The sequence below is a fragment of the Prosopis cineraria genome, unplaced genomic scaffold (assembly GCF_029017545.1).
Source record: "Prosopis cineraria cultivar Desert tree isolate PC_DT_omini unplaced genomic scaffold, ASM2901754v1 PC4, whole genome shotgun sequence".
NCBI lineage: Eukaryota > Viridiplantae > Streptophyta > Magnoliopsida > Fabales > Fabaceae > Prosopis > Prosopis cineraria.
In genome coordinates, this window is record NW_026555335.1 from 6,415,539 (window position 1) to 6,442,704 (window position 27,166).

At 34.3% G+C, this 27,166-nt stretch overlaps 2 protein-coding genes and 1 pseudogene across 3 annotated transcripts; 2 read left to right on the plus strand and 1 right to left on the minus strand.

Annotated features, from left to right (window-relative positions):
• Positions 1–4,195: 4,195 nt before the first annotated feature.
• On the plus strand, positions 4,196–10,699 carry LOC129307872 (suppressor of mec-8 and unc-52 protein homolog 2-like). Its single transcript, XM_054948811.1, is given in 12 exon segments — positions 4,196–4,410; positions 4,920–5,057; positions 5,236–5,285; positions 5,632–5,746; positions 5,885–5,933; positions 6,045–6,134; positions 8,473–8,541; positions 8,642–8,654; positions 8,657–8,764; positions 8,988–9,346; positions 9,742–10,125; positions 10,312–10,699. Coding segments are annotated over 12 exon segments (1,701 nt in total). The 5' UTR covers positions 4,196–4,363; the 3' UTR covers positions 10,591–10,699.
• A 1,710-nt stretch (positions 10,700–12,409) lies between these two features.
• On the plus strand, positions 12,410–15,474 carry LOC129307960 (uncharacterized; annotated as a pseudogene).
• Positions 15,475–16,568: 1,094 nt separating this feature from the next.
• Positions 16,569–25,649, minus strand: LOC129309087 (AT-rich interactive domain-containing protein 4-like). Of its 2 annotated transcripts, none has more exons than XM_054950455.1 (15): positions 24,088–25,649; positions 23,808–23,999; positions 22,944–22,997; positions 22,638–22,726; positions 21,998–22,268; positions 21,827–21,883; positions 21,202–21,233; positions 20,852–20,993; positions 20,586–20,759; positions 19,433–19,999; positions 19,107–19,244; positions 18,938–19,036; positions 17,952–18,052; positions 17,746–17,836; positions 16,569–17,082 (listed from the first exon to the last, which is right to left on the minus strand). In XM_054950455.1, exons 1-15 carry the CDS (start codon positions 24,241–24,243, stop codon positions 16,987–16,989), a joined length of 2,259 nt encoding a protein of 752 aa, XP_054806430.1. In that variant the 5' UTR covers positions 24,244–25,649; the 3' UTR covers positions 16,569–16,986. The 2 variants fall into 2 exon arrangements, with proteins under 2 accessions (XP_054806430.1, XP_054806431.1); XM_054950456.1 differs by having other exon boundaries at positions 20,858–20,993; positions 24,088–25,647.
• Between the last annotated feature and the right edge of the window lie 1,517 nt (positions 25,650–27,166).

Here is a 27,166-nt window from a genome sequence, read left to right on the forward strand (position 1 = left end):
GAAATTATTTATAGTTAAATTCTAGCCCTCTCACTAGTTGGAGGTGACATGTTTTCATGACATAACCGTGAAGTCATTAATCGTTGGACCTTTTAGGCCCGGCTGACTGGTGCCACGGTGTTGGTGTGAGCATTCATTTTTTTTTTATTTTTCACTTCTTCACGATCGCTTGCTTATTCTCATTTAGTACTTTTTTATTCGCTTGGCAACCATTACTTTTAAAGCATAGAGCGTCGGACTAAATTGAGACAGTAATTTACATTTTATTGGTCTGAATGTAACTGAATTTAACAAATTATGGTTGTATCGATTTTAATTTAGTTATTATATTATTAATCACATATTAATTGTCTTGTACAAAAACAAGATTGAAAGCTGTTATATAAAAAATAAATTCCAAAGAATAATAAGATTAAGAAGGAAAAAGTATGTTAGTAAAATAGATTAGAATTTGATGATTACACTAGTGAAATTTTATTGCTCAACCTAGGGGCAAGCAAAACTAAAAAAACTAAAGACTGGACAAACCAAATCACATTGAATTTGATTATATGATCTAATTTAATTTGTTTTTTCAGAAAAAATTGACCCATTCAATTTGGTTTAACTTGACTCTCTTAAAGGCAAATAACTTGAATAAAGCGAAATATTCTCTTCATTTTATTTTGAAAAGATTAACCTTTTCGTCTTTCAACTTTTAAATCACTTATAACTCAGTTTTTTAACGATGATTTATCTATGATTTAGTCTCTCAACTTTTGAATCACTTATAAATTAGTCTATTAACTTTTATTAATTTTTTTTCATATTAGTTTATATCTCACATCAATGAGTAAGAGGAGGATATTTTAAAATGATATATGTATATTTTTTTATTCCTCTTATTTGATAAGAAATTTTTTTAAAACAATTAAAAAATAAGGACTGAGTTATAGGTTAATTAAAAGTTGAGGGGCTAATTGCAATGAGTTATAGTCGAGGGACTGAATCGCAGTGGGTCGTATTTGAGGGATTGAGTTATAAGTGAGTTAAAAGTTGAAGGATTAAAAGATTAATGTTTTATTTATTTTTATTAATAATTTTATGTTAGTGTCGGAAATAAAATAAGGAAGAAGGTTAACCCTTACCCCTCCACCTTACCTATTTTCATTCTCCATTCTCTGGTTCATTAATGGCACCGCTAACACACGCTCTCTCTCCTCCCTCCATCCTCACATTGCGATTTCACCTTCTTTCTTCTTTCCCGTCTAGATTAGTGCCTTTATTTATTTATTTATTTATTTTTCGGGGCAAAGCCTTCCACTTCATCTCAACTCCCTCAATCTTAGCTTCCTTCCAGGCTCCATCCCTTCCTCTTTTCCTTGCCCTCGCTGCTCAGCATTCCCGCATCTCGCTAGTTGAGTTTCTGCATAAGTCTAGTATAAGGGATTTATTTATAAATAAATTTTATTAAATTTTAAAACTATAACTAAATTCTTTAAAATTTATGTATAATTTGTAGTTGAAGGTATAAAGATAATACTGTCTCTATTAAAATGTATCAAATTATACATGAAAAAAAGGATACACTTGTATTTATAAAACACAAAATGTGATTTATGAATTAAAAATTTTTAATTATAAATTGTAAAGTTACAGTTATAAATGAAGGGTAAATATAACTTTAATTTATTATTTTAAAAATATGAAATATGACTAACGAATTAAAAATTTTTACTTATGAATTGTGGAGTTACAATTACAAGTGAAAAGTAAATATGACTTCATTTTGTTGTTTTTTTATTTTAATAAATATGGACAGAAAGTATTTTCACTTGAAATTTTAATTACACTCAGGTCCCAATACATTTGATTGTATTTTTTTAATTTTGCAAGATTTATTCATAAAAAAATCTCTTATATAAAACCTATATGTAATTTTTTCAAAAAATATCAATGCAGCCTTAACTGGTTGACCCCGAGCTCGTGAGTGCCTTATGTTTATTTTTGAAGCCATTTGGATTGGGAGTGGGGTCTCCCTTTATCTTCTCTCTTTTTTCTCCTCCATTTTACTGTTTTGACAGTTGAATTAGTGTCACTCTCATCTTATTGTCGAATCAGTGTAGCTTTTAAAAACTGTTTTTGTGGGGAGAAAAATTTTAAGCTTTTTTAAATTTTAAATCAACACTGTTGTGTTTGTTAGAGTAAAAACTGTTTGAGCAAAAAATTATTAAAATAATATGTTTATATACATATATATCATCTAAATATACACATATTTTTATTTTTTTTTATAAATAATCAATAATTTTAAGAGAAATGATAATAAAATCCCGCCAAAATACTCCCCCTGTTAAAAAATATAAGAATTTTTAACCTAATTTTACTTCCCAATAAAGTAGTTATTTACTTTTAAATTAACCCTATCTTTTCATATTTATTCTTATTAAACATCTTATAACAAATATAAAATCATTCATTAATAGAACACTTTTTAAAAAAAAAGCAATGATTACGCATTAAAAAACTAAAGATACCTTATTTTTTAAACATTTAATTTTTAAAAAAATATCTTATATTTTTAAACGAAGGGAGTATATAAATAACAATCACATTTCGCTAAATGTCATAATTTCTTTGAAATCCTTTTGACATTAATAATTTTAGATTAAATGATTAAATTACCCTTTGTTTTAAATAAAAATAATGGGATACGTAAGAAATTTTGATTTGTTTTTTAATTTTTTTGATTTACAAATTAAAAGTTGTGATTAATTAAATAAAAATTATAATTATTTATTTTTAACAATTTAGACTTCAATAACAAAATAAATTTCATATATCTTATAATTTATAGAATAAAAGTTATAATTAGTTATTTTTAGAATTTAAATTGCAATAATAATAATAAAATTTTATGTGAGAAGTTGTGATTTTTTATTTAATTTTTACGATTTATAAAGTTAAGGTTGTGATAGTTTAAATAAAATTATGATTATGACTGGTTATTTTTAGAACTTATTTATTAATCAGAAAATAAATTTCAAGTGAGAAGTTGTGATTTATTATTTAATTTTTTTGATTTATAAGATAAAAATTATAATTACTCAAACAAAAGTTGTGACTGAGAAAATAGAACTAGAGTTATAATTTTTATTTTAAACAAGAGATAATTTAATCTTTAACCTAAAATCATTAATGTCAAAAAGATACCCAAAAATTTTAAAGAAATTATAATATTTTGAGAAATTTTATTGTCATTTATATATTTCGATGAGATTTTATCATTATTTTTATAATTTTAATTTAAAACACAATAATAAAATGTTAACTAGTTTGAAAAAAATATAATAACGTTTATTTTTACAAATAATGCCATGTTTATTTTAATAAAAAAATTCAAAGGGTCAATGGGTAAATTGATACCTAAATTATAGGTTCAGAAGTGTTTGAAACTCTAAACTTATTTTTTATATAATATTTTCTTTCAACTTTTAAAAATAGTGTAATTTGACATCTACTATTGCTAAAAAATTAACTTTAATTATTAGTTAATTTGAAAATGAAAATTTTTTTTGATATTTTTTATAATTTTTATATCATTGTCTATAATTTTTGATTTTTTGTACAATTTTATTTTTTTTTATTATTTTTTCATCTATAAATGTTTGTTATAAAGTATTTAAATATTTGTTCTATCAAAATATTTATATATTATTTTAATAATTTTTATTCAATAGTTTTCTATTTAAGTTAGTTGAGTTTTGAAGATTTACCAAGATCAATGCATGATTGACACAATAATACTGATTTAAAATTTTGAAAAGCGTAAAATTTTGCTCCCATTAAAAACAATTTTGAAAAGCCACACTGATTCAACAATCAAGTTAAGAGAATGGGTGGTAGGAGGGGGTCGAAAAAACCCATGTCCATTTGAACTGGCCTATTTAAGCCTGAACGAAGTGTGAAGGTTTTAACTTTGAGCTCTGCCCTAAGATTAAATGAGCCAATCTGATCGGCCCAACCTGTTTCCCAGATCCCCGGGTCATGCACTTATTAAACTTTTTGTTGGAAAAAAAGCACAGGGTTTATTTTCCACTAGGATCAATATAGTGTGTGTGTGTGTGTGTCTAATATTAAGATAAAATATCCAAATTTAAAATTATCCAGAGGAGGACATTACTGTAATTTGATATTTGTCGTAGTCTTTCTTTGTTTCCCGGTGGCTCCCCTTTGCGTTTTCCAGCACAAAGCCCTAACCAGCAAACCTCCGTTGTGAATAATATGCAGGTTTGCACATTGGATTGGAAATTTCACCTTTGATTTCGTGATTCAAGGAAGATACACATCTAAATTTGTTGTAAGAGTATATATTTCTTTTCAAATGACGACGTCGAAGAGAAATTACAAGGAGAAAGCTATCCGTCGCAAGTAAGTTACTTTTAATTTGTTTTTATTGATTTTAACCTGTTATTAGCATAATTTGGCTATGAATCACTTGGGCTCTGCTTGATTTCATGGGATACTTTCCAATATGAGGATTTTTCTCGTTAGTTGGTTAGTATTAAGGTATTAGAATGTAAGTTACTATGAAGGAGCTTAATTGTTCCTTTTCTAAGTTCTGTACTTTTTTGGGCAAAGAGAGTATATCTCCGGCTCTTTTTGTTGTCTTAAGGTGGTTACTCCGTTCGTGATATAATTTCCCATGTCATTGGAGTCCTTTCAACGCGATTTGTTTTGACGGCAACTTTCTTGAAGTGGTGATGAAAAAATTGCAACGACAAATGAGTCCATGTTTATACAGTTGTATGTGTGTATTTGCTTTGCATTTATTGGGGGGATAAAACCAGGTGTGGATATATATGTATTGGATGGAAGGATATCGGGATATTTAAATGGTATGTGATCATTTTGTGATTTTGATATTGGAAATGTCAAAGGGAAGAGAAACTAGAAGAACCGGAACCACCGAAATATAGAGACCGAGCTAAAGAGCGAAGAGAAGACCAAAATCCTGACTATGAAACAACTGACTTGGGACTTCATGCAGTTGCTCCTCCTGGTACTGTTGATCTACGGTAAGGTTTCTACCATTATCTATTGTATTTGTGGTAATATGTGTTGTTGTCTTTGTAGTTTGGATCCCCTTCCTCCCCTCAATATAACCTCCCCCACCCCCAAGAAAAAAAGATTTTTGTGTTTTCTTACACTTTGCCATTGCATGCTCTTCTCTGACAGTTTAACTACTTTTCGCAGGTCAGCTGATGCACACAAGTTATCCATTGAGAAGAGCAAGTACCTCGGAGGTTTGTATTTTCCTATAGTTTTATTGAGTCTCCCCTCCCCTTACCCCAGAAAAGAAGATAATCTAAAGTTTCATACCACCTTCACTAATTAGCATCGCTAAGGTCTCAACATCATAACTGGTGCGCAAGACTTGTTGGTTACTAGAATAAAGTTTTGAGTAGATCTCTGATACATGGGAATCCTGCATGTCGGGTCCTTTGAATTGTTATAATGATATTGTTGCCGTGGTCATGTATAAGTCAATATTAATGTGAAAAGTTCTTAATGTAGCCTAAAGAATAAAACCTTCATTATTTATGCTATCAACTGAGGAGGATTTGGATTTGCTTTATTGATGTTTGTCAGGTGATGTTGAGCACACACATTTGGTTAAAGGGCTAGATTATGCTTTGCTGAATAAAGTAAGAAGTGAGATTGATAAGAAGCCAGGTGCAGGGGATGATGTTGATGGGAAACCTAGGTAATTTTGTGTGATCAGGATCGTTGGTTGTTATGGTTTTTCATTTTGTGCTGTTAATTAAAAGCATATTTATATGGTTGATTGATTTTAGTAATCAATGTATTAAGTTTTGATACATGACTTTGATTTTGCTGACAGAGCATCAAAGGAAGACCAGCAAATATCAATTCGCACATCAACTGCAAAGGTTTTCTCCCCTCCTTTTTGCGTAAAATTGGAGCTTGAGAATATTTTTGTGTAGTAATATTTATATTTAACCTTAGTAAGCTGACGTTGATTCCTTTCCTTCTTCTTTCAGTCTGTTTATCGGTGGATAGTCAAACCCCAGACCATCTTGAAAACAAATGAAATGTTTCTACCTGGTCGGATGTCATTTATTTTTAACATGGTGAGAATATTCCTTTCCTTATATTTCTGGTTTTATTGGAATTTCATAACTGTTAACCATCTTCGGTGATCCTAGGTTAATTTGTTTTCAAGCCTGGCTAATATATGCTGTTATCTGTTTATGCTTCAATTTACTTTGTGTCTAGCTCCTTGTATGCAAGTGAGCATGTTTGCCATGAAAAATGTGCACTTGGCAATCTGCTGATCTCCTTGCGACTTTGGCTTGCTTCCTGCTTTCTTTCTGTGGAATAAATTCTTTTCTTCTTCTTGTTTTTTTTTTTTTTGGAATAAGAGGGCAATCAAAGCTTGAGAAAATGAAAAGGAACAGAGTTAGGCCTTACTGGCCATGTCTATCGTAGAAATGATGAAAATCATCTCTAACCATACCTAAGTAGCTTTCAGGTACAGATGGAATCAAAATAGTATCAAAACAATTTCCATGGGCTTCATTAGCAAGTAAGTCTGCACATCAGAGTGCTTCCTATTTGCTGTGGTGAATTTTGATCTCCCACTCACTGTATAACAGTGCTCTGGTTTCTTCATCTCTAATCTAAAAGGATGATCCAAGCCACTATCCCTTGATAGAATATTGCTACTTCCAATGAATGAGTATAAGTGAATCTTGGTGAAGTTATGTGCCTTACACACTTCAAGTCCTATCTTGACAGCAAGAATCTTGGCTGCAGCAGGAGGAAATGATTCCAGATTTCTCTTGAAACCAAGGATCCACTCACCGTTAGCATTTTTGATGACATCGCCACAGGCCGCTTGCATGTTCCCGACCATCCATCAACATCAATTCTCACTGTTTCTGGGGGGGGAGGAGTCCATAGATCCAGTGAGGGTGAGGAATTAATGAAGATTTGGTGCTTGAACCTGTTATTACAGACATCCTCAATGAGTTGGCGTGGCCAGCTGTAGACCATTTCATTTGGTTGTGAGCTGTTCCCTTTGAAGACATGCTTACATCTTTGCGTACAAAGTAACAAGCAGATGGTATTGAAGGTTTTATGCCATGGCCATCTGCTAACATGTTTGTTCCCCAGGTTGTGAGTAATGTTCCATTTAATCCAAGCCTACAAATCAAAAGAGAAAAAAGCAGATATATGATTAGGATTAATAAGCACCTTCCATACTAATTTCACTTGCTCACAATCTCGGAGAAGGTGTATCACACTTTCCTCACAATGGCACTCAAAAGGGCATCATTAGTATTAGAGAAGCCTCTGTTGACTCTAATTGAGTTGGTGGTTAATCTCTCATGGACAGTTCCCACATAAACAATTCAACTTCCTCAGGAACTTGCCAATGCTTGATCTTACCCAGCACTGGATCAACACTTCTACCTGTCCACTAGTGATGAAAGAGTACGCAGATTTGACTGAGAACCTGCCATCAGATGCTGTTCTCCACCAAAGTAAGTCTTGTTGGGCATTAGAAGGAGCTTTTATGACCTTGAGTGTTTGAATGGCATTAGGAGGTAAAAAGCGATGCCACTCCTGAAGATTCCATTCGCTTGAAGGGAGAGCCAATTGGCTGATGGCATCCTTTGGATTGATGAGCTCAAGATTTCTATCGAGAAGAAGGAGGGTTTTATCCAAGGGGGTCTAGAGATCCCACCAAAACTTAGTGTTGTTCCCACAATTGATTTTTTTACCAACCCTAAGAGGAAAGAATCATAGATCTCAACAATTGCCTTTCAGACCATAATCATACTTGGCTTGCAGGCATTGTCCCAAAGAGTATCTGGATTAGTTAGGATGGTCCCGCAAAGCTTCATGATGAAAGCCTTATTTTGGCATTCAAGATCCTTAATTCCCAAATCCCCCCTCTTTTTTGCTTCCAATGATATTCTTCTAGGATGCTAATTCTAACTTGTGCAATAGAAGCTAGTATGTCATATGTATTGTGTAGCATTTATTTATTGGTTTGAGCATGTTGATCAATGGTAATCTTTCTGTCCATCTTCCTCTTGTAGCTCTCTTTTTCTGATGTTCTGTCCTCCTTGTGCCTATACTTTGTTAATATTGTAGTTTGTCCAATGCAAATCATCATCTTGAACGTTAGTTTTTCAATGTCTCAGGACTGTAGCTAGTCCTGCATTTTGCATGCCTTATCATTTTGATTTTTGACTTCTAAAAGGTTTGGGGGTTTGATAATGCTCAAAATAATGACGGGAACGTTGTCATGTTCCCCACAGAACTGGCATACAAAGAATAAGGTGTTTCATGTGTAAAACCCAGTTCAGACTGGTTGAAACAGTCATGGTCCTTCTATAACCTCATTTTGTGTTCTCTAGGAGACATTTATTGACTTAAATGTCCCTTTTGGTTTGCTAGGAAGGTGGATATTATCATGATATTCCGACTACCTTGCACCGGAGTAAAGCTGACTGTCCAGTGCCAGAGGTTTATGATCTTGCTGTGTTCTTGATGACCTTTTGTTCTTTCAGTTGGGTTACTTCTCTAATATATGTTGCTTTATGTACTTTGCTTTTATTCTGTACAGGAAATGGTTACAGTAATGTTGATGGATCAGTTCTAGATAGGATTGCTAAAATCATGTCATATCTTCGTCTTGGCTCTTCTGGGAAGGTTCTAAAGAAGAAAAAGAAGGAAAAAGATGTGAAAGGTAACTAACGCACTTGACAGATCATGTGGGAGTTTTGGATGTTATCATCTAGGTGCTTGATTTTGTTGAATATTTATATTTGCAAATGTTGTCAAATGAATTATAAAATAAATTACACCTTTCTTTTGTAAAGAATGTTGATCTCTGTATTTTTTTCATATTGCCTTGCTGGTATTTTTAAGTTATAATTGGTTTCTGCCTCTATCCTTTAAAAAAAACACAGGAAAGAGTTTGGCTGCTGGCAATGGATATGATGAAGAGGATAAGCCGTCAAAGAGTGAAGGTGGGGGGGCGAAGAATCAAACTGAAAGAGAATTTATCCCACCACCTCCTCCTCCTTTCAAAAAGAGTTCTCTTAATTCAAGAGAGAAACAAGGCCCAGCTGTTGCAAGAGCAGGAGAGGATGACATTTTTGTTGGGGATGGTGTTGACTACGATGTTCCTGGTAAAGACTTGAGCCAAAGCCCTCTTTCAGAGGACATGGAAGAGTCTCCTAGGAACAAGGAAAAACCTTCATATTTCACTGAGCCTAGTTATGGTCCTGTCCCACCTTCTGTTGTGCCACATGGATGGCAAGAAGCAGTAAGTTGGTCTTCCTGATGGTTTTTTTTTTTTTTTTTAATTGTTGGACTTCCTATTGGAATGTTACTTGAAAATTTTGCCTTGTTACACACTGGGAATGGATCTGATGCACTTTTTCTTTGGTGTACATTTCCTTGTGCATCTCTTGTTATACCATGCACTTCTTTTCCCATTTTCTACATCTCATCATAAATAAAAAATGAGATGTGCAAAGAAATGCATTAAAAAGATGTGCACCAACTCCATTCCTGTTACACATTCATTTCCTTCCTAAATTTTCAAGATGAACTCAGAACTAGTATAAAATTATTACTCTTCATGTAATAAATTTTGCTTCTTTGAATAATATCTTGATATGAGTTTCTCACCCTCTTTGTTTGATTATGCAATCTCAGAATGGGTATGATGTAATGCAAGCACAAGCCTTGGCCAGTGGCTACCAAGGAGACTGGCAGGAGTACCAGTACGCAGAACAACTGGCTTACCCAGACCAATACCTTCAGCCAAATATGCAGGCTTTTGATTTGCAAGCGGGTTTAAATATTCCCCAAGATCCACGCTTTATGACTCAAGAAGAGAAGGATCGAGGTTTAGGATCAGTTTTCAAGCGAGATGATCAGAGACTTCAACAGTTGAGGGAGAAAGATGCTCGTGAAAAAGATCCCAACTTCATCTCTGAGAGTTATTCTGAATGTTATCCAGGATATCAAGAGTATAATCGTGAGATAGTTGACAGTGATGACGAAGATGACTTGTCCAAAATGGATATGGGAGGAAGGGTGAGTATTATCTTAACAGTATAATATGTTTTGTTTATGAGGACGCAGAATTTGCTTTTATGTGGATTTTGAGTGGGGTATAAATAAAAATGGTTAATGTGTATTGGATATTCTTTTCTCCTCAAGATATGCTTTATCACTGAGCCGTATGCTGATAGTCAAAAATTTGAAATTTCCACTTAATAGGCCAAGGGTCGTCTTCATCGATGGGACTTTGAAACAGAAGAGGAATGGGCTACTTACAATGAACAGAAGGAGGCAATGCCAAAGGCTGCATTCCAATTTGGTGTAAAGATGCAAGACGGTCGGAAGACACGGAAGCAAAACAAGGATCAGAAGCTCAACAACGAGCTGCATAAAATCAACAAGATACTTGCCAGAAAGAAGATGGAAAAGGAGGCGAATGGTGAGGCTGGCCACCATTTTGATGACGAGATCCAGCCTGGAAAGAAGCTCCGAATATGAGTATTAGTTTATAAACGCACTGTAATATTTATAGAATGAAATGGTCATTTCTGCCTGAAGATGATGAATCTATGATGCATTATCTAGATATCACATTCCTGTTTTGTTTTCTTCTCACTTTACACTATTTTCTTAGAAGTTACTATTTTGAAGAACATAGCTATTGCTAAATGACTTGGCGCTCTTTTCCGCAAGCGCGCTGATGAGGCGTAGCGAAATATACCATGGCTGGGAATAAAAAAAATCTCAGACGAACGGGTAATAATGAAGGGGGTCGATGTTTGATAGGGTTAGGTTGTCCTTGTGCATTCAGTTCTTGTAATCTTCAATTAAAAATTTCGGACAGCATCCGGGAAGCTCGAGTTTAGTAAGTTTAACAGTGTTTAATGGAAGCTGATAAATTATTAAAAATTATATGCACGGATATGTTAATTATTATTAAAAGATAACTATTATTTGCATAGTCATTAACTCCACAAGAAGGGGCTTGGCGTGTTTTATTTATTTTAATAGGATACTCGGCATGTGGCCAAGTTAAGCAAACTTGGTATTACTATTAATTTAAATATAATATATTATATCAAATGTTTAAAAGTTGCCCTGATTATAAATTAAACACGATTTAATTTTTATTTTAGACTTTGTTCAAAGCGCATAATTTTTTCTTAAAATTAAAGCACGATTTGTGGGTTGTTTTAATCTTTTTAGCATTGGCATGGCATAAATTGAAAAGTCAAATATTTTTTAAAATTTAAAAATATTAATTATCCAATTTAATAATGGTAAAATGGTTAGTGGGAGAGTATGCACGCCGACCAAAAAAGAAGGATAAATTGGCTCACTGAAAAAAAAATATGTATTTAAAAAGAAGAAAAATTAGGGAGTGTAGTTTGCTTACAACCTTGTGTTGATATATAAATAATTTATTATTAATATGTAAAGGATTTATCATTAAAAATTTAAAAATTATAAAAATTTATTATTAATATATAATGATATATTATTGATAGATATAATAAATTAATCATAATACAAAGTATAATAAATATTAACTATTTGTTTGATTTGATTTTTATAATGGAGTTATATCACAAAAGTTTAAATAAGAAATACTGTACGTTTTTTTTTTCTTTTAAATGGACATGGACTTTAGCCCAAAATAAAAAAACGGTGTCGTTGATGCTAAAGCGACTTCAGAACCATTTGGATTATTGGTTGGCTTGGCTCCCCGGTCTTGGCATTAACGTATTCAATTTTCCAAGATATGCCCCAGATTTCGAAGTAATCTCGACTCGCGGCCCTCATCACCATTCTACGTTTTGGTTTCGTGGAACCCGATTCAGGATTGGTTTAATTGAATAATGAATAATCCTCCTGAGCTTACTTCTACCAAGGATATTTTCGTTCCTTGATTTCCTTGTTCATGCTTTGATCCCTTTCTGGGTTATCCATTAAAAACCCTAATTCCTCGACTTCACGAACTTCTCTTTTTTCGGTATATTTATGCTCTCATGTTATTTAATCCTGATGAATGCCTTTATGTATGAAAATATGGTTATATTGGGCTTGAAGTATTATTTTCTGTTTTGATTGTTATCGGAAATTGCTAGTGTCTATTTATTTGAATTTTGTTTCCTTACGTATATAATTGATGAGCTATATATACAAGTTTTATTTAATTTAATTTAATTTACTTGGTAGTTGTTTTCTTTGGGTATGCTCTATCTCTTGTATTTTCGACGAAGATTGTAGCTTGGAATTTCAAATCGCTGTTCTGTATCTTCTTGTTGATTGCTATCTTATATATGCAGTCTAGTCAATGACAGCCTCCCAGGGTAAAGTTACGTACTCTTCACTTTCGAATGTAGAAAAGGGGAACTCTGAATTCCACTATGATGGCAATGTCATTATGCTGAGTCTACTTGGAAGGCGCCAAACTCTTGTACGAGTAGCTCAAAGTCTTCAAAGCAAGAGTTTCTGTACCAGTTTCCCTCTGAAAGTGAGGATTTGTATGACGGAGGTTATGAATCAAGTGAAGATCCATGTAGTATTGAACCCTCTAACATCCCTCCAGAGGTGAACTTGAAGAATGTGCTCGGTGGGATTGTTGCAATTTTGACTGGACGGAATAGAGGTCCAAGCATTAGTTCAAATCAGCAATTCTCAATTTCTAATGTCTCATTTCTTGGTTCTGGAAAGAATGGAGATGCTGTCCTACACTCTTCAGTCTACACACCAAGTGCACCGCCTCTTTTTGAGCCGGCTGGAATTAATTATAGTGCCTACAAAGAGGTGTTGGAGTCTGACCCCCCTGAGTGGCTTCCAGACAGTTCTGCTACCGTTTGTATGCAATGTACTGCACCATTTACTGCACTCACTCGTGGAAGACATCATTGCCGTTTTTGTGGGGGTATTTTTTGTCGAGCTTGTTCAAAGGGGCGGTGTTTGTTACCAGTTAAGTTTAGGGAAAGGAATCCGCAGAGGGTGTGCGATGCCTGCTATGATAGGCTTGATCCTTTACAGGGTGTTCTTGTCAACACCATTAGCAATGCCGTGCAGGTAGCAAAGCATGATGTGATGGACTGGACTTGTTCTAGAGGGTGGCTTAATCTCCTATTGGTTTGTGTATGGAACATGATATATATAAAGCATCAAATACATTGAGAAGCTACTGTCAGGTTCGTTTTTTATATGAATTTATTTTGTATTGAGCTGGTAATTATGAGCAATTTTATAGTTGATGTTTTCGGTGATAATTCTAATATTTTGGACTTTACCTTTCTGAATTGTTTTGTACCTGACATTTTTAAAAGGTTGTCTTTCCTTTTTATGTAAATTATTTTGTAATATTGAAATGTACAGGTGGCTAGATCTAATCCTGAGAGGTCTATTCCCTTAGCCATTCTCAGAGAAGCCAAGGGCTTAGCAATTTTAACAGTTGCCAAAGCTGGTGCGCTGGTCTCGTACAAACTTGGTACTGGTCTGGTTGTTGCTCGGAGATCAGATGGGTCGTGGTCTGCACCATCAGCCCTATTCTCCCTGGGTTTAGGATGGGGTGCTCAGGTGATGAAATGTTGCATGTTTAATAATTTGCTGGGTTACAGTTATTTCTTCACACCTCTGCCTATCATCACTCTGATTTAATGGAAGATGAAGGATGTAAGTAGAAAGATGGACGTGGAGCCATGGAATATGTTTAAGAGTTACTTGTTTCCCAATATGCTTGGACATTTAATATTATTTTGGAATTCTTGTTTGCATCTTTCTCTTGCATTGGTAGTAAGAATTTGTATCTCTATAAATCTGGGGAAATATCACCCTTTGAACAGGGAATCGATAGATTAATTTGATCACTCTGTCTCAGGTACAAGTGGGTCTTGATCTGGTGATGTCTTTATTCCTCACTGATGAATCTATGCTTATCCTGTGTATCCAGATTGGTGGAGAACTCATGGATTTTATAATTGTTCTTCATGATATGAAAGCTGTGAAGACATTCTGCAGTCGCATGCACTTTTCTCTTGGTGCTGGTTGTAGTGCTGCTGCAGGGCCTCTTGGAAGAGTGCTGGAAGCAGATATTCGAGCTGGTGACAGAGGTTCTGGAATGTGTTACACCTACAGTTGTAGTAAAGGTAGCTTATTGTGAAATTTTGTTGCACATGGATGGACCTCATATTGCATGAAAAACCAAGGGGATTTATCACAAGTGTTTCATTTAAATGCATGGGCATATTTGAACTGCTTTGTGATGTTAGTTTGTACTGTTGCTTTCAACTTGGTTAAATGATTTGAAAATTAATGTACCAGTCAGTCAAGGTTGTAATATAGTTACTGGGCTGGTGCCTATGACCCTATGTCACTACCTAGGTATGAAAGCTCCTATGAAACTTGAACTTTGGAGTGTGGAGTAATGTGGATTGTGCGTTTTCTTATAGCTTTATTGGGACATATAATGTTTATGGCTTAATTTCATTAGAAGTAGTGTTTGAATTTGCTAAACCTACAAATATATATATATATATATATTTTGGGTGTGTTACAAATGATCCAGCATTTGCCTTGTTATTTCAGAATTCTGAAATATAACATGCTCTCCTTGTTTGTATGTATTATATTTTTCTCTTATTTTTCCTTGGGGGAGGAGGGTTTCGAAATGACTGTCCCCTTAGAGTCCAGCATAGTCTACTGTTTAATTTTCAAGATTACATAATGAGGATGTGTGAAATTGTGTTTCCAGAGCGTTTATTTTATCATTTTTTTTTTTGGCAAAAGGGGGTTGTAGATCTGTTGTTAGATACCATTTATTACAATAGAAAAGTGAGAGCCGGCCCTCGTACAAGGGTGACGCTATTGAATTTACTTATGTAGTCTTGGTTTTAGAAACTGATGCAATTGAATCAACATCGTCCAGAAGATATTATTTCATCCCATTAATTTGGAAGAATGCGCCTTCATTTCTATATCATTTCCTTGTTCTCTGTGTATCATTTCTGTCTTTTTTGTTCTTTAGGTAGAGTGAAGTTTGAAAGTATGACCAATGTTTGCCACACTGTAGGTGCATTCGTGGGAGTGTCCTTGGAAGGTAATATTGTTGCCACCAGGATGGAAGCCAACCTGCGCTTTTATGGCGATCCTTATCTCACTACGACTGATATTCTACTTGGATTGGTGGCCAGACCAAAGGCAGCTGAACCATTGTACGCCTCTCTTCAAGAACTATATTCCAGTTTGATTCATTAGGTCCACTTCCAGTTGCATACGGCAGCAGTCATGCTGTCAACATGTGAAGGTGCATCGAAAATTTGTGGTTCTGTATATGCGTACGTCACATTTATGACTCCTGAAGTGTATAGTTTCATTTACTAATTTATTGTCGTTGGTATCTACTGTGCCAATCAGTCATACCGTGGGTCAAGGGACCCCTTTCCCTTTCCCACAATAAACCAAGATACGTATATCATAATTCAACCGCAAATAATGCTCCCCCCCCCCCCCTTGTTCCTTGTAAAAATTATGTGTTATCGGACTTGGATTTTTTTTTTTTTAAATCGGAGTTGGATTGTACATAGTAAATGAGTCTGATAAGTTTTTTCGGTCCCTGCTTCTTGGGTTCTTTTTGAGCATGCAAGCAGGCTCAAATGGGCTTTGATGGAGAATTGATCCAAAAACTCTCCTTACATTCACGTCTATTATATTTTAGAATATATATATATATATATATAGATATACAATTCGTTATAAAAAAATAATATATATACAATAATTATGTTTTGAATTTGTTGCCGGTAAAGCTAAAGTTCATGCATAAATCTTGAGCGCTGTCACACCTGCGGGGCTAGCATCATAAAGTCATCCTCGTAAACATGCGTAAATAATGCCATGAGGAATCGGAATGGAAAACGAAGCTTGTTCGTTAGCTTTTTCATTACAGAGAAATTCTTCATTACAACGAGTGGAAAGCACAATTTTAATCCCATTATCTGTTGATTCGTGTGTGAAATAATTTAAGGAAGAATATCAATACAAGATCTATCAGAGAAAGACTTGAAACAAGTAAAGATTAACAAATGATAAGTGAAAGTTTAAATTTTAACAAGCATTCAATCCATTCAAATTTTATTTAATATTAAATTATTTTATCGGCCTTTCCTTGATATTCTCCCACCATTGAATAAGATCAAATTGAGAATACCAAATCGATGTAATCTGAATTATTATGTATCCTTTCACTTCTGATTAACACCTGTAATTTTCTAGTTGGTTAGGTTTCTAAATATCTTTTGATTGTTACCAGAGAGTAGGGAAATGTAACACACTAAATATCTACAATCTTCAATATATTATCCCCCCAAATTTTCGTACCAGTTGACATGAAACCAATGAAATTTCCATCAGAATATGATGAAATATTGAATTTTTTTATTAGTTATACTCAGGGTCAGTCGTCAAGGCACATGTACAACATTTTAGACAGTAAATGACAAATATGGAATGAACATTAATTATACTCAGGGTTACAAGACAAGAATGATTAGTTCGAAATCCAGGCAAACTTGGCAAACCTTTGAGCCTTCGAAAATTGCAGCATGACAATGATGTCGAAAGAGAACTAAATCAATAACTTCACTAAATGAAGTATATCAACATTCTTTACATCTAAATAAGTAACTAAATCAATTCAGTTGAGGAAAAATACTCATGCTACAATCCTATTCAAGGCTTTCTTTCTCTACATACTAGTGATGCTCAAAAACTTTGGCTGCCCTGTCTGACCATAATATGCGCAATGGGTAAACGATAAAAAAATAATTACATTCGTGAAAACCCGCCTCATCAATTGAGTGTGTGTTTATGAGAGAGATAAGATTCTCGGAGAAGAGAAGCACTCTTGGCCCGTTAATATCCGTTTGAAGTTTTCTGGGATTTCTTTCTGAAATTTGAGATGCTGCAATGTGGGCAAACGTACTCTAGCCCATCAGTTTTAGCATAGTCCTGCCATTCAACATGCATACGTTAAAAATAACAAAGAAAGTTTTTACTACCTCGGTCTCGGTTTGTCTCATATGCTATATTTTGGAGCTATGTTTGAGAAATCATTACGAAACTAAAGAAAACAAGAATGCACAGCGACAGTAAAGTTCATAATGGGAAATGGAATTCGATTAGGTGGAGTTTGATACGTGGACACCCTGTTTTTCCAAGCAATTGCAAACTTCTATAAAATATTGATATAACTTTAAAAAACAGTATTCTCCGGGATATGCGTAGATTATAAGTTTTTTGTGCCTCTTGTGATCAAAATATCTCGTGAATAGGATTCCAAGTACTTGGAAAATTAAAGTTTTCATGTACCACACATCCCCTTCTTTACTTGCTCCTACTTCAATTTTTCAAACCCGGTTAATCCTTCTCTTAATTTGTTTCATTATCATTCAAGAGGAACAGCTACAGTTGCTGATATCCCTTCAGAAAACCGAAAACAAAAGCAAGAGTTTTGGGTAGAGGCTAAAACTATACTCTTCCTCAATGCGCTAATGTCAAATTACTAGTGATATGGAAAATATGAGGGTAAAAATCATGCTCTTCGAAGGGACTTAAACATGCAATTAATTTCACAAACTTAGCATTCACTTAAAAGTCAAATTCTAATGATACCTTAAATGCGCCAAGTCCTTGACGCCTATCACAGCCAAAGTGAGCCCACTCACCGCATATCCCACAATTCACCCAATCACCAGCTGCGCTACTGTTGCCCCAAATGAGAGGTAATTGATAGTCAATCAGATCAAATTTAGAGAACTCTGCAATTAAAACATTAATTTATTTTTCAATATCTAATAGTTAATAAGAGCAAGAAAGACCTGCGGCACAACAAGCAGCACTCTCCGTCTACGTCATCATGAGCCAGTTCATACTCTAGAAGATAAGTTTCATAATGTCTTTTAAGTGTATTGCCAACACCCTGAAAGCAAAAGGGAAATGATTAGCTTCCCCATGATTTCACTGTATGAAGGATCCAAGATGGTATTAAAAATACCAAGTAGTAGTAAGCAATGAAGATGCCATGCAAAATACAACCAATAACAGGATATTACTTTCCTCAATTTGTGCATAAAGCTCAGAGAAACTAAACGGAAGGATTTTCTTCCAAGTAATTGTCTTATTTTTCATTTCATGAAGATACATGCAATAACCAAAAGCCATTCTTAGACTACATATTGGGCTCAAAAGGCACTGAAGCAACATAATTGCCTCATAACCGTTGGGTCTATGGATCATGCAATATAGCTTCCACTCTAGGAGATTATAGTTCAAAGAGCACATAAATTGTCTGATATACTATGTCAGCATTCACTGATCTACGGGGGAGTGTCTAATATAAATAATGGCATTTAATGGAGCTCCGCAAATAATGACACCTCACGAATTATTTGATTACCAAATAATTTACTGCTCAGAAGTCAGTCTTTTCTTTCTTCCCATGGAAATTAATAAATTAGCACTAAAGAAGAAGAAAGCAGCTTCCAGCCAAAGTTCCATATACAGTATTGCAGTTGCCAATTAAGATAAATATATGAATGCTTTACATAAAGAAAGAGATAACGGATACTATGTATGATTGCATTATTCACAAACAAAAGTGTAAAAACAATGGAAAATAAAGCATTGCTGTGTTTCCCCCAAGAGACTTGTACATTTGAGGAGGGGAGTTTCTTTAAAGTAAAATTCTAGGACAGTTTCTAGAAAGTGATCCACACAAGAATCTGAGAGAATATTCATTTTCATGTAATTTCTCACAAGAACCAGAGATTAAAAAAAACAGCGAGAGAGAGATATGGTTTCATACTGTCATTCTATTAGTCAAAGTGTGATTTCGCATCTTTGAGAAAACTTGCCCTTTCCAATTGATGCCATTCCCAACATGAAACCCTCCTCTAGATACCACCTGAAATAATATGTAAGTTCGTTAAAAGCAGTTTCTTGGCTTCCATGGCCATGTAGTTCAAATGATTTACCTCTCTGTACAAGTTAAAAAGATCTAGGCGTTTAGCATTCAGAATGGCTTCAGGGAATTCAGAAAGACCACCCTGTGGAATTAGCCGAGAATGCCCACGAAGGATAAGAAACTGCATTACATCCCTCAAGAATTCCTCCTGCCAGAAAGTGGATCACAGTTAGAAGAAAATAGCTAACACCTACAATTCTTGACTAGGAACTAAATTGCATCAAGCAATGACAATATCTCAGACTGGGTATTAGGATAACAATAAGAATAGCAAAAAAAAAAAAAAGAAGAAGAAGCAAAGGTTAAAAAATATGAAGCGGAAACTGAACAACTTACCTCTGAACAGGTCCGTATTGGAGCTCTGTCACAACCATGCTTCTTCATTGGTAGTGGATTTAATGTGACGATCTGCTGAGCCTGAAAGGAAGTTGACGAAGATTTCCTATTTGTGACTGGATTAGAGCCTATACCATTATGCTTTGTTGGAGCCATTGGCAGATTTGATTTTCCACGTTCTCCATCAAACCTCTCCCCCTCAGACAATCCAGAAAAAGGTTGAATCTTCTGACGATGTGATTGAGGGATTGGTCTCATTGCAGCAATGTTCAATTTCTGTCTATTGTTACCACTATAACTGTCTTGAAGGCTACAAGAATTGAAAGACTTTATTCCAAAGAAAGGCTCTGTTCTTTTTCGAGTAGGTGGTGGAGGTATCAGCCAACTAGGATGCCCAACAGAAATGGAGTCATTAAGGCAATTTTTTTCTGACTGCCTTGAACAAAAGTAAAGGAGACGTTCCGCATCAACTTTTTTAAATGATGCAACAGGCAATCCTTGAACACTGGCTACTCCCAGCATAACCAGGCTGCGGTACGACACTTCTGGTGCAAGCTGTCTCAGAACCTGAGAAAAAAATTCAAGAAGCTCTAGGTCAAAAGATAATATCCCATATCAAACACACTCCATCAAGGATCATGTTAACATCAATATGCTAGCTGCGAGGATCAAACCAATTTAACGTACAGGTTCTTTTTCACCACATTGTGGTGATACAAAGTTACAACAAAGCAACATTATGATCTCTTAGAGATATATAAAAAAAGAATAATATTAACAGTAAAGAAAGACACAAAAGAGGAGGATAAGGTATCAAAGAACCAACATGATTAAATATTTTGTGTGTGTGTGTGTCATGTAAATATAATAAGAGGATGTTAGTTGGGTAGTTAGTAAACATTATAATAGGTAGTTAGGAATTTTAGCAGGCTATATAAGGAGTCAAGGCTATTGCAATCAGACCACCTGGAATTATTGAATAAGAATTGAGTGTTGAATCTCGTCCTATCTTGCCCTCTGTCTATCTCTCATCTCCCCCCCCCCCAAAAAAAAAAAAACCCTCTCTGTCTCTCTTTCCCTCCCTCCCAACTATAATTATCAGCGCGCGTGTGTGTAATACTATAAGAAACAGAAGAAGCCTTGAGAGACTGACCAGTGAAGCCCATGTAGGGACCTGCAAGCAAACTTCAAATACACTAGCCCCAGAAGCTATCGAGGCTGACCTTCGAGGCTCGGAGGAAGGTAAGTTGCTTTGTTCACAATTAGGTGATGCCTGAACTAGTTGACTCTTCTCAATCAGCTCCTTTTTTATATAGTTCTCCAAAAGCTGATTAGAAAGGAGGAAAGAGATGTTCATGGGTGAGTAAAAATTCAAAATAACCCATATATGGAATATCAAATCCTAACAACATTGTTCACCCTTGCCTGATCATTAAAGCATGTATCTGCGCTACCAGACACCAAGAGTGATATATGAGCAGAACTACATGTGGATATATCACAACGCATGGTCACCACACCACGTGAGAATGTCCCTGCCTGAAGAGGAGGTGGTGGAGCACTATAAAATATATGACAAAAAGAGAAATTAACAAATAGAATAAACTACAAAGTAACAAAATATTGTAAAACTCCGATGAGTAAGTGTTCATGTGGATACAATTAACAGTTACCAATTATACGCCAGTCAACCGATAATCATCCACTCAATATTACAATACAAGAGGCATACGCATGCGATATATCAACTCAGAAAACCATGAAGTTACCTTGTCCGGTTGTGAAGTTTACATCCACGTATCTGTAGAAAAGCCATAAAGGGAAAGCAAAAAAATTAAGTAACCAATTAAAAGAAAATTCCAATACACTAAAATACACAGACAGTGACATAATGGCTACAATAGCAGATAGTAAAGTAAACAACTAACTTGCTGAAGCTATATACTTTTAAGTAGATCCGTTATGTAAAATGCCAATTATTTGGCAACATGTTTCACCACTGTCACTTGACAGTCATGTCGAATTCAATCATAAGAGTAGCATTGTCTCATTCAGGATCAAGAAGGGAGGTGAATCTAGTTCTAAATTGGTCCACGCATATCTTGAGTAATGAATAAAACACTAGATCTATGTTGATTACATAGAGTCAAAATGTTGGATGATGCAATGTGGACTTTACTATGTTCTTTAATAATGACAACATCACTCTACATTTGAGCTTATATTATCTTCAAAGCGGAATTTAATATGACGCATCTGGTTAAGGAAAAGCCCACAGAACCTTACCGGGATACAAACTAGAGCCTATCTCTTTTACATTTCCAACAGAAAATGGAGTGATCTAGAATACAGAGAGGAAGAAAATGATAACCGACCCAAACAAGAAAAACTTACTTCTGTACACAGGAGAGCATTGAGTCCGTCCTCCAATGATCCCAATAAGCAAGTCTCCTTTTTTGCAGAGGGTGGGAAGAGAATAAAAGGAAAACGGCAATAAGTAAAAAAATGTGAAGATGTACTACTGCAAGCAAATTCATCAAAAGGAGAAAATTAATTTTGACCTACCAGCATGCAGGGAACTCCACACAGAAGAACTCTCATGTTGACATCATCATCATAAATCTTCAGAGCAGAAATAGTCTCAGGTGAGTTTTCTTCCCCACTCATGTCTGCTTCAAAAGGAGTAATATCAATGTGAGGAGGGTCACCAAACATCTGCGGCTCAAGCTTGCTTCTGCTCTTCATGCTGTTTGAAGGTGAGACATTGTTTTCTGTACAGTATAATCTGAAAGATGCAAGAGCAAGCTGGAAAGCATCCCATGTATGGCTGGAGGTACTGCAAAGCACAATATAAACTGTGAGGAACAACAATAAGACAAAGTCCTATTATCCTGTTTAATCAAGTACTTTCCATCAAGCTTCAAGTAATATAAGAGATAAGATAAATAATTTGCACCCAATGGATGAAAGTTCCCACTTGCAGCACATGGACACAAATACTCAACTCAACTAAGAAAAATTTGTCCCATTACTTTTCTTATGTCATTGTTTCATGGCTTGAAGACAAAATCAATCAGTTAAAGAAAAACTAAAAAAAAAAAAAATCTGTGGAGCCAATCATTCATCCCATCGCCAAGAAGGAATAAACAGAGGCACCAGCAGGAAAGAAAGTACATATTATGACAGCATAGTGGTAGATGACTACCTTTGTGCCACTGAGAAAAAGGCTTGACGAAAATGTGATGCAGCATACTTTGAAAATTCGCTTTTCCAATATATAGTGTAAGGAATTCCCTGCCAAAGAAAATATATATATATATATATATTACAATTTAATGACTTTCCATCAGAAGGATGCTGGTTAATCACCCAGCACCACATCTTTTTAGTCTTCATTAAGCATCCAAGCATAATGACCATGTGATTAGTTTTTAAACCTGCATTTTTTATTTTGTCAAATCAAATAAAAAAATCAGAGAAAATGCTAAAAAAAATTTCACGTCATTGTAACCTTAGAATGGAGAGCCTCTGCCAAATTTTCTCCTTTAGGAGTTTCCAAATAAACCTGCAAAAACATCAGGCAGTAGGGTGGACATCAAATATCACGTTATATGTGCCAAAAATACTTTTAAAGAGAAACCGCTAAGGCTACCCAAGGTTCATTTGACTGTATATTTGAATCAAGGAGCTACTACATGACATAATCCACGTTCCACCAATCCACTCAACTACAAATAAAGTGCAATGCCAGAAGTTATTATCTACTAAAGGGTAAAGGGACTTTTCACCAAGTAAGCTCGCCCAAATACTAGTACAGTTCAAATAAATTTTTAATTACAAGTAAAATAATGCATCACTAGATTGTGGGTCCATGCTTTACATGAAGAGAGAAGTGAGTCGCACTATTCATAATTTATATATAATATGATTTCCCACAAATTTTATATTGTATATAGAATAAATATTATGGTATGTAAATTTGTGCATTGTTCGTGTCAATGCGTGGGTATCATGTCCCCCAATTACTTTTCCATCATATATGCCGATACTGGAAGTCACTGGTCAGCATTCTGAGTGGAAGTGAATAATTCATAAAACAATATGATTTTTACAAACCTTGCTCACCCGATAATATTAACTACATGCTTACACTTTAAACTAGATGAAAGCATAAATTCATGAAAAAAGGGTGAACTTGTCTCAGATCTAAGTTTAACATGTTCTGTCTAAACATAGTAACATACATATCACCATGTATTCAACAGTAAAATTCAGAAGGCATAGTAGTAACGGAAACTGATTTCACATGAATCAATTTAAGGTTTTTTTCTCCACTTTCAGGTGATCATAGCTGAAAGCACAACAAAACACTCACAGTATTGGGTAATTTGGAAGAAAATAAACCACATAAGGCTTCTGGGCAAGACAGATCAACATCTTCCCATAGTAGGGACCCAATTTGTTCATTATCTTCTAGCTGCTCGCCTTGCAGGTAAACAAACTTTGGCTCCAATGCTTCATAAACTCGATGAAGTTCATCAGCAGTTGGTTTGATCAAAACATTAACCTGCATTCACATAAAATGCAAGTATTTGACTAGCTGCAATTTTTATTCAAGCAAAAAAAGTGCAACAGCAGAGAAACTCAATGACCACCTCAAGACGCCCATATGAAGTAAGCTCTGGAATGGGGTATGGAGATTGATCCTGAAAATCATACTGTCTATGCTTTTGTTTATTGTCACATGAATTTCCACTGAGGATGGCAAGGAGACTAGATTTTTTTGAAGGGCCCTGAGCATTGAACATCATGTACGCATAGCAGATTTCTCCAAATATGATGAATTAGAGAGTAAAACCAACTCTTAAAAGAGAGGAAAAAAAAGAAATACTAGAATTACTCCTGCTCCAGCAACTAGCTTATCTCAACCAATGCCTTGAAAGCACCGTATATTAAATCAAAATTCAAAAGACATCCCCACAACTCCCCGTCAAGATCACCACTAAACCAAAAGAAACAAAGATGGGAATGAAAAACTCCACCTTTGTTACATGAAACCTGGAATTGGGGCTAACAAATGTAACGCACACATTGAAATTGAAGAAAATCCGGCGACCAAGATACTAGTATGGCAAAATTAGCGACCTAAATAGTCAAAACGAGGTAAAACCTGCCACTACTAAGCGGAAAGGCCAAAAGAAACACTCCCAACCCTCATCGAAACGATCCACAAAGTTGAAAGAGTGAAGAACCCTATAAGATGGCTGACGTGAGAATAATGAAATCTATACGAAACATCAAAGGATCTCTTCGTTCGCTCTCATATACAAATAATGAATCATGGTCATGCCCTGATTTAATTTAAAATAAAATCATTCGCAAAATCGAAAATCAAATTTATAAGATCTTAGAAAAATAATGCTTTGATTAAAAATCATCGAGGCCTTGTTTGGTTCCGAGAAGATAAAGAAAAAACCGACAGTATTTACCACAGTCCCAAAAGCATTTCTACTCTCAACACAACTGATTCGGTCAAAGCAATTAATCAACGAATACATTAAAAACACAAACCGTATGTACGACAGTACGAGGCTGATTAGCTTTTCGATAAACATTAAACTCCAAACAAATCAGGAAACCCAAAAAAGAACCCAAAGAAATATAGAATTGAGATATTGATGCTGATGATAGAATAAAAGAAAATAAATCTCTTTCACACTTGATTCGACTTCTTTTCAAAACATATGATACCCACGATATTCGGATATTATAATTATTTGCACTCAACAGCATCGACAACAACATCAACATATTACCCCGTTCCAAAGGATTATGCATTCTTAAACAAAGATGGCTTTTCGCTAATTCTAATCTTTATGTTCTCACTCCCTTCCTCCGCTCGTGTCTTTTAGCTCATAGATTATGACTGGGTATTTGTTGGTTTAATCTAGCCTTTTCTATTATTCCTCTTAGGCACTTCGATTCGGACGCTATACACCAAAAACGGTATTATCAGAAAACAAAGTTTAAAAAAAGTTATCAACAACGTTTATCCATTCTTCGTTAGTGGGAAACGTTGAAGGATCCTCCATTGGGCAATGGCGTCGGATAAATCATACTGTTAACCCTACACTTGAAATTGTGGGAACCTGGAAGTGTTGTTGCCTACGATCAGTTACCTCCGAGAAATGAAAATAACCGATTAATACCATTGGATTTGGATAGAAAGCAGAGGAAGAAAAAATGTATAATGGAGGTTACTTGATACTTGATCACACGACCAGATGGCTGAGTCAGCTAAGCCTAAAAGCCTAGGAGGGAACATAGGCCTCTTCGCGCGTGAAGGGGTAACTGTAAATAACAGATCATGATATTATGGTAATCATAATAATAATAATTGATTAGGATCTGGGTAGCAAAAATAATTGTTATACTAGCCCAATTTTTTTTATTTTTCAAAATTTAACTTATATATATTTATATTAATATTTTATTTAATTTTCAAATATTACCAATTTAAAAAAATATGACTTTTTAAGTTCTAGCGAACCATGTGGCTTATGAATATTCCTGTTTTTTATATAGATTTTATAGGAAAAAAATTTGTTATTTGTCGAAATTTTACTATTATATTATAGATATTTTATTAATTTGAAAAAATTGGAAAACGTGAGAAAATATGACTTTTTCTTATCCTATGTCATAACCACAAAAATACATTATAAACACATGTTTTACATCGTCAAAGGTTAGATGCATTGACTGTTGCTTATACAAAGTGCAGTTTTTAATTTATCAAAAATGATAAAAGTGCATTTTTATATATAGACACTATGGACATGAAAATATAAATTAGTTCTGAAAAAATATAAAGGAGAATTATTATTTATTTGTAATAAGTTGAAATAAAGATAAATAAATAATTGAGAATAAATAATAAATAATTATATTTCTATTCAATAGTTATTGAGTTGGACTAGGGAGGCCATCTTAGCTACGAATTTATGGGCATTCCTGTAAGCTCTTATTGTTTTTCTTGATAATTACTTTTCTAATATTTATTAGAAAAAATTAATTTTTTAGTCTTTCAACTTTTAACTCACTTGTAACTCAGTCCCTCAATTATGACTCGTTGTGACTCAATCCCTCAATTATAACTCGCTACAATTCAGTCCCTCAACTTTTAATTTACCTATAACTTGTTCCTTATTTTTAATTTTTTAAAAAATTTTTATCAAATAAGAGGGATTCAAAATGCTCATATATTATTTTAAAATACCCTCTTCTTATTCATTAATGTAAGATATAAGCTAACATGAAAAAAAAAATTAACAAAGGTTAAGGGACTGAGTCATAAGCGAGTTATAGTTGAGAGACTGAATTACAACGAATCATAGTTGAGGGACTGAGTTACAAGTGACTTAAAAGTTGGAGGACTAAAAGATTAATTTTTTTTATTTATTATAAAATGTTTCAGATATTTTCACATAAATTAATAAAAAAATTTTATATGACTTTATTTTTTCAAAAGCATTTTAGTATTTCATTTATACCCCTAATTTATACTTGTTCTCTGTGAAAGAGATAATAATACATTGGTTTAAGCCACAAGACAACTATTAAAATTCTAGGAATAAAAAAGAAAAATAATTTGATATTTGGACACGATATATTATAAATTAGATCAACTTTATTTTTTTTTTTAAAAAATACCTTATATATAGGACTAGAGAG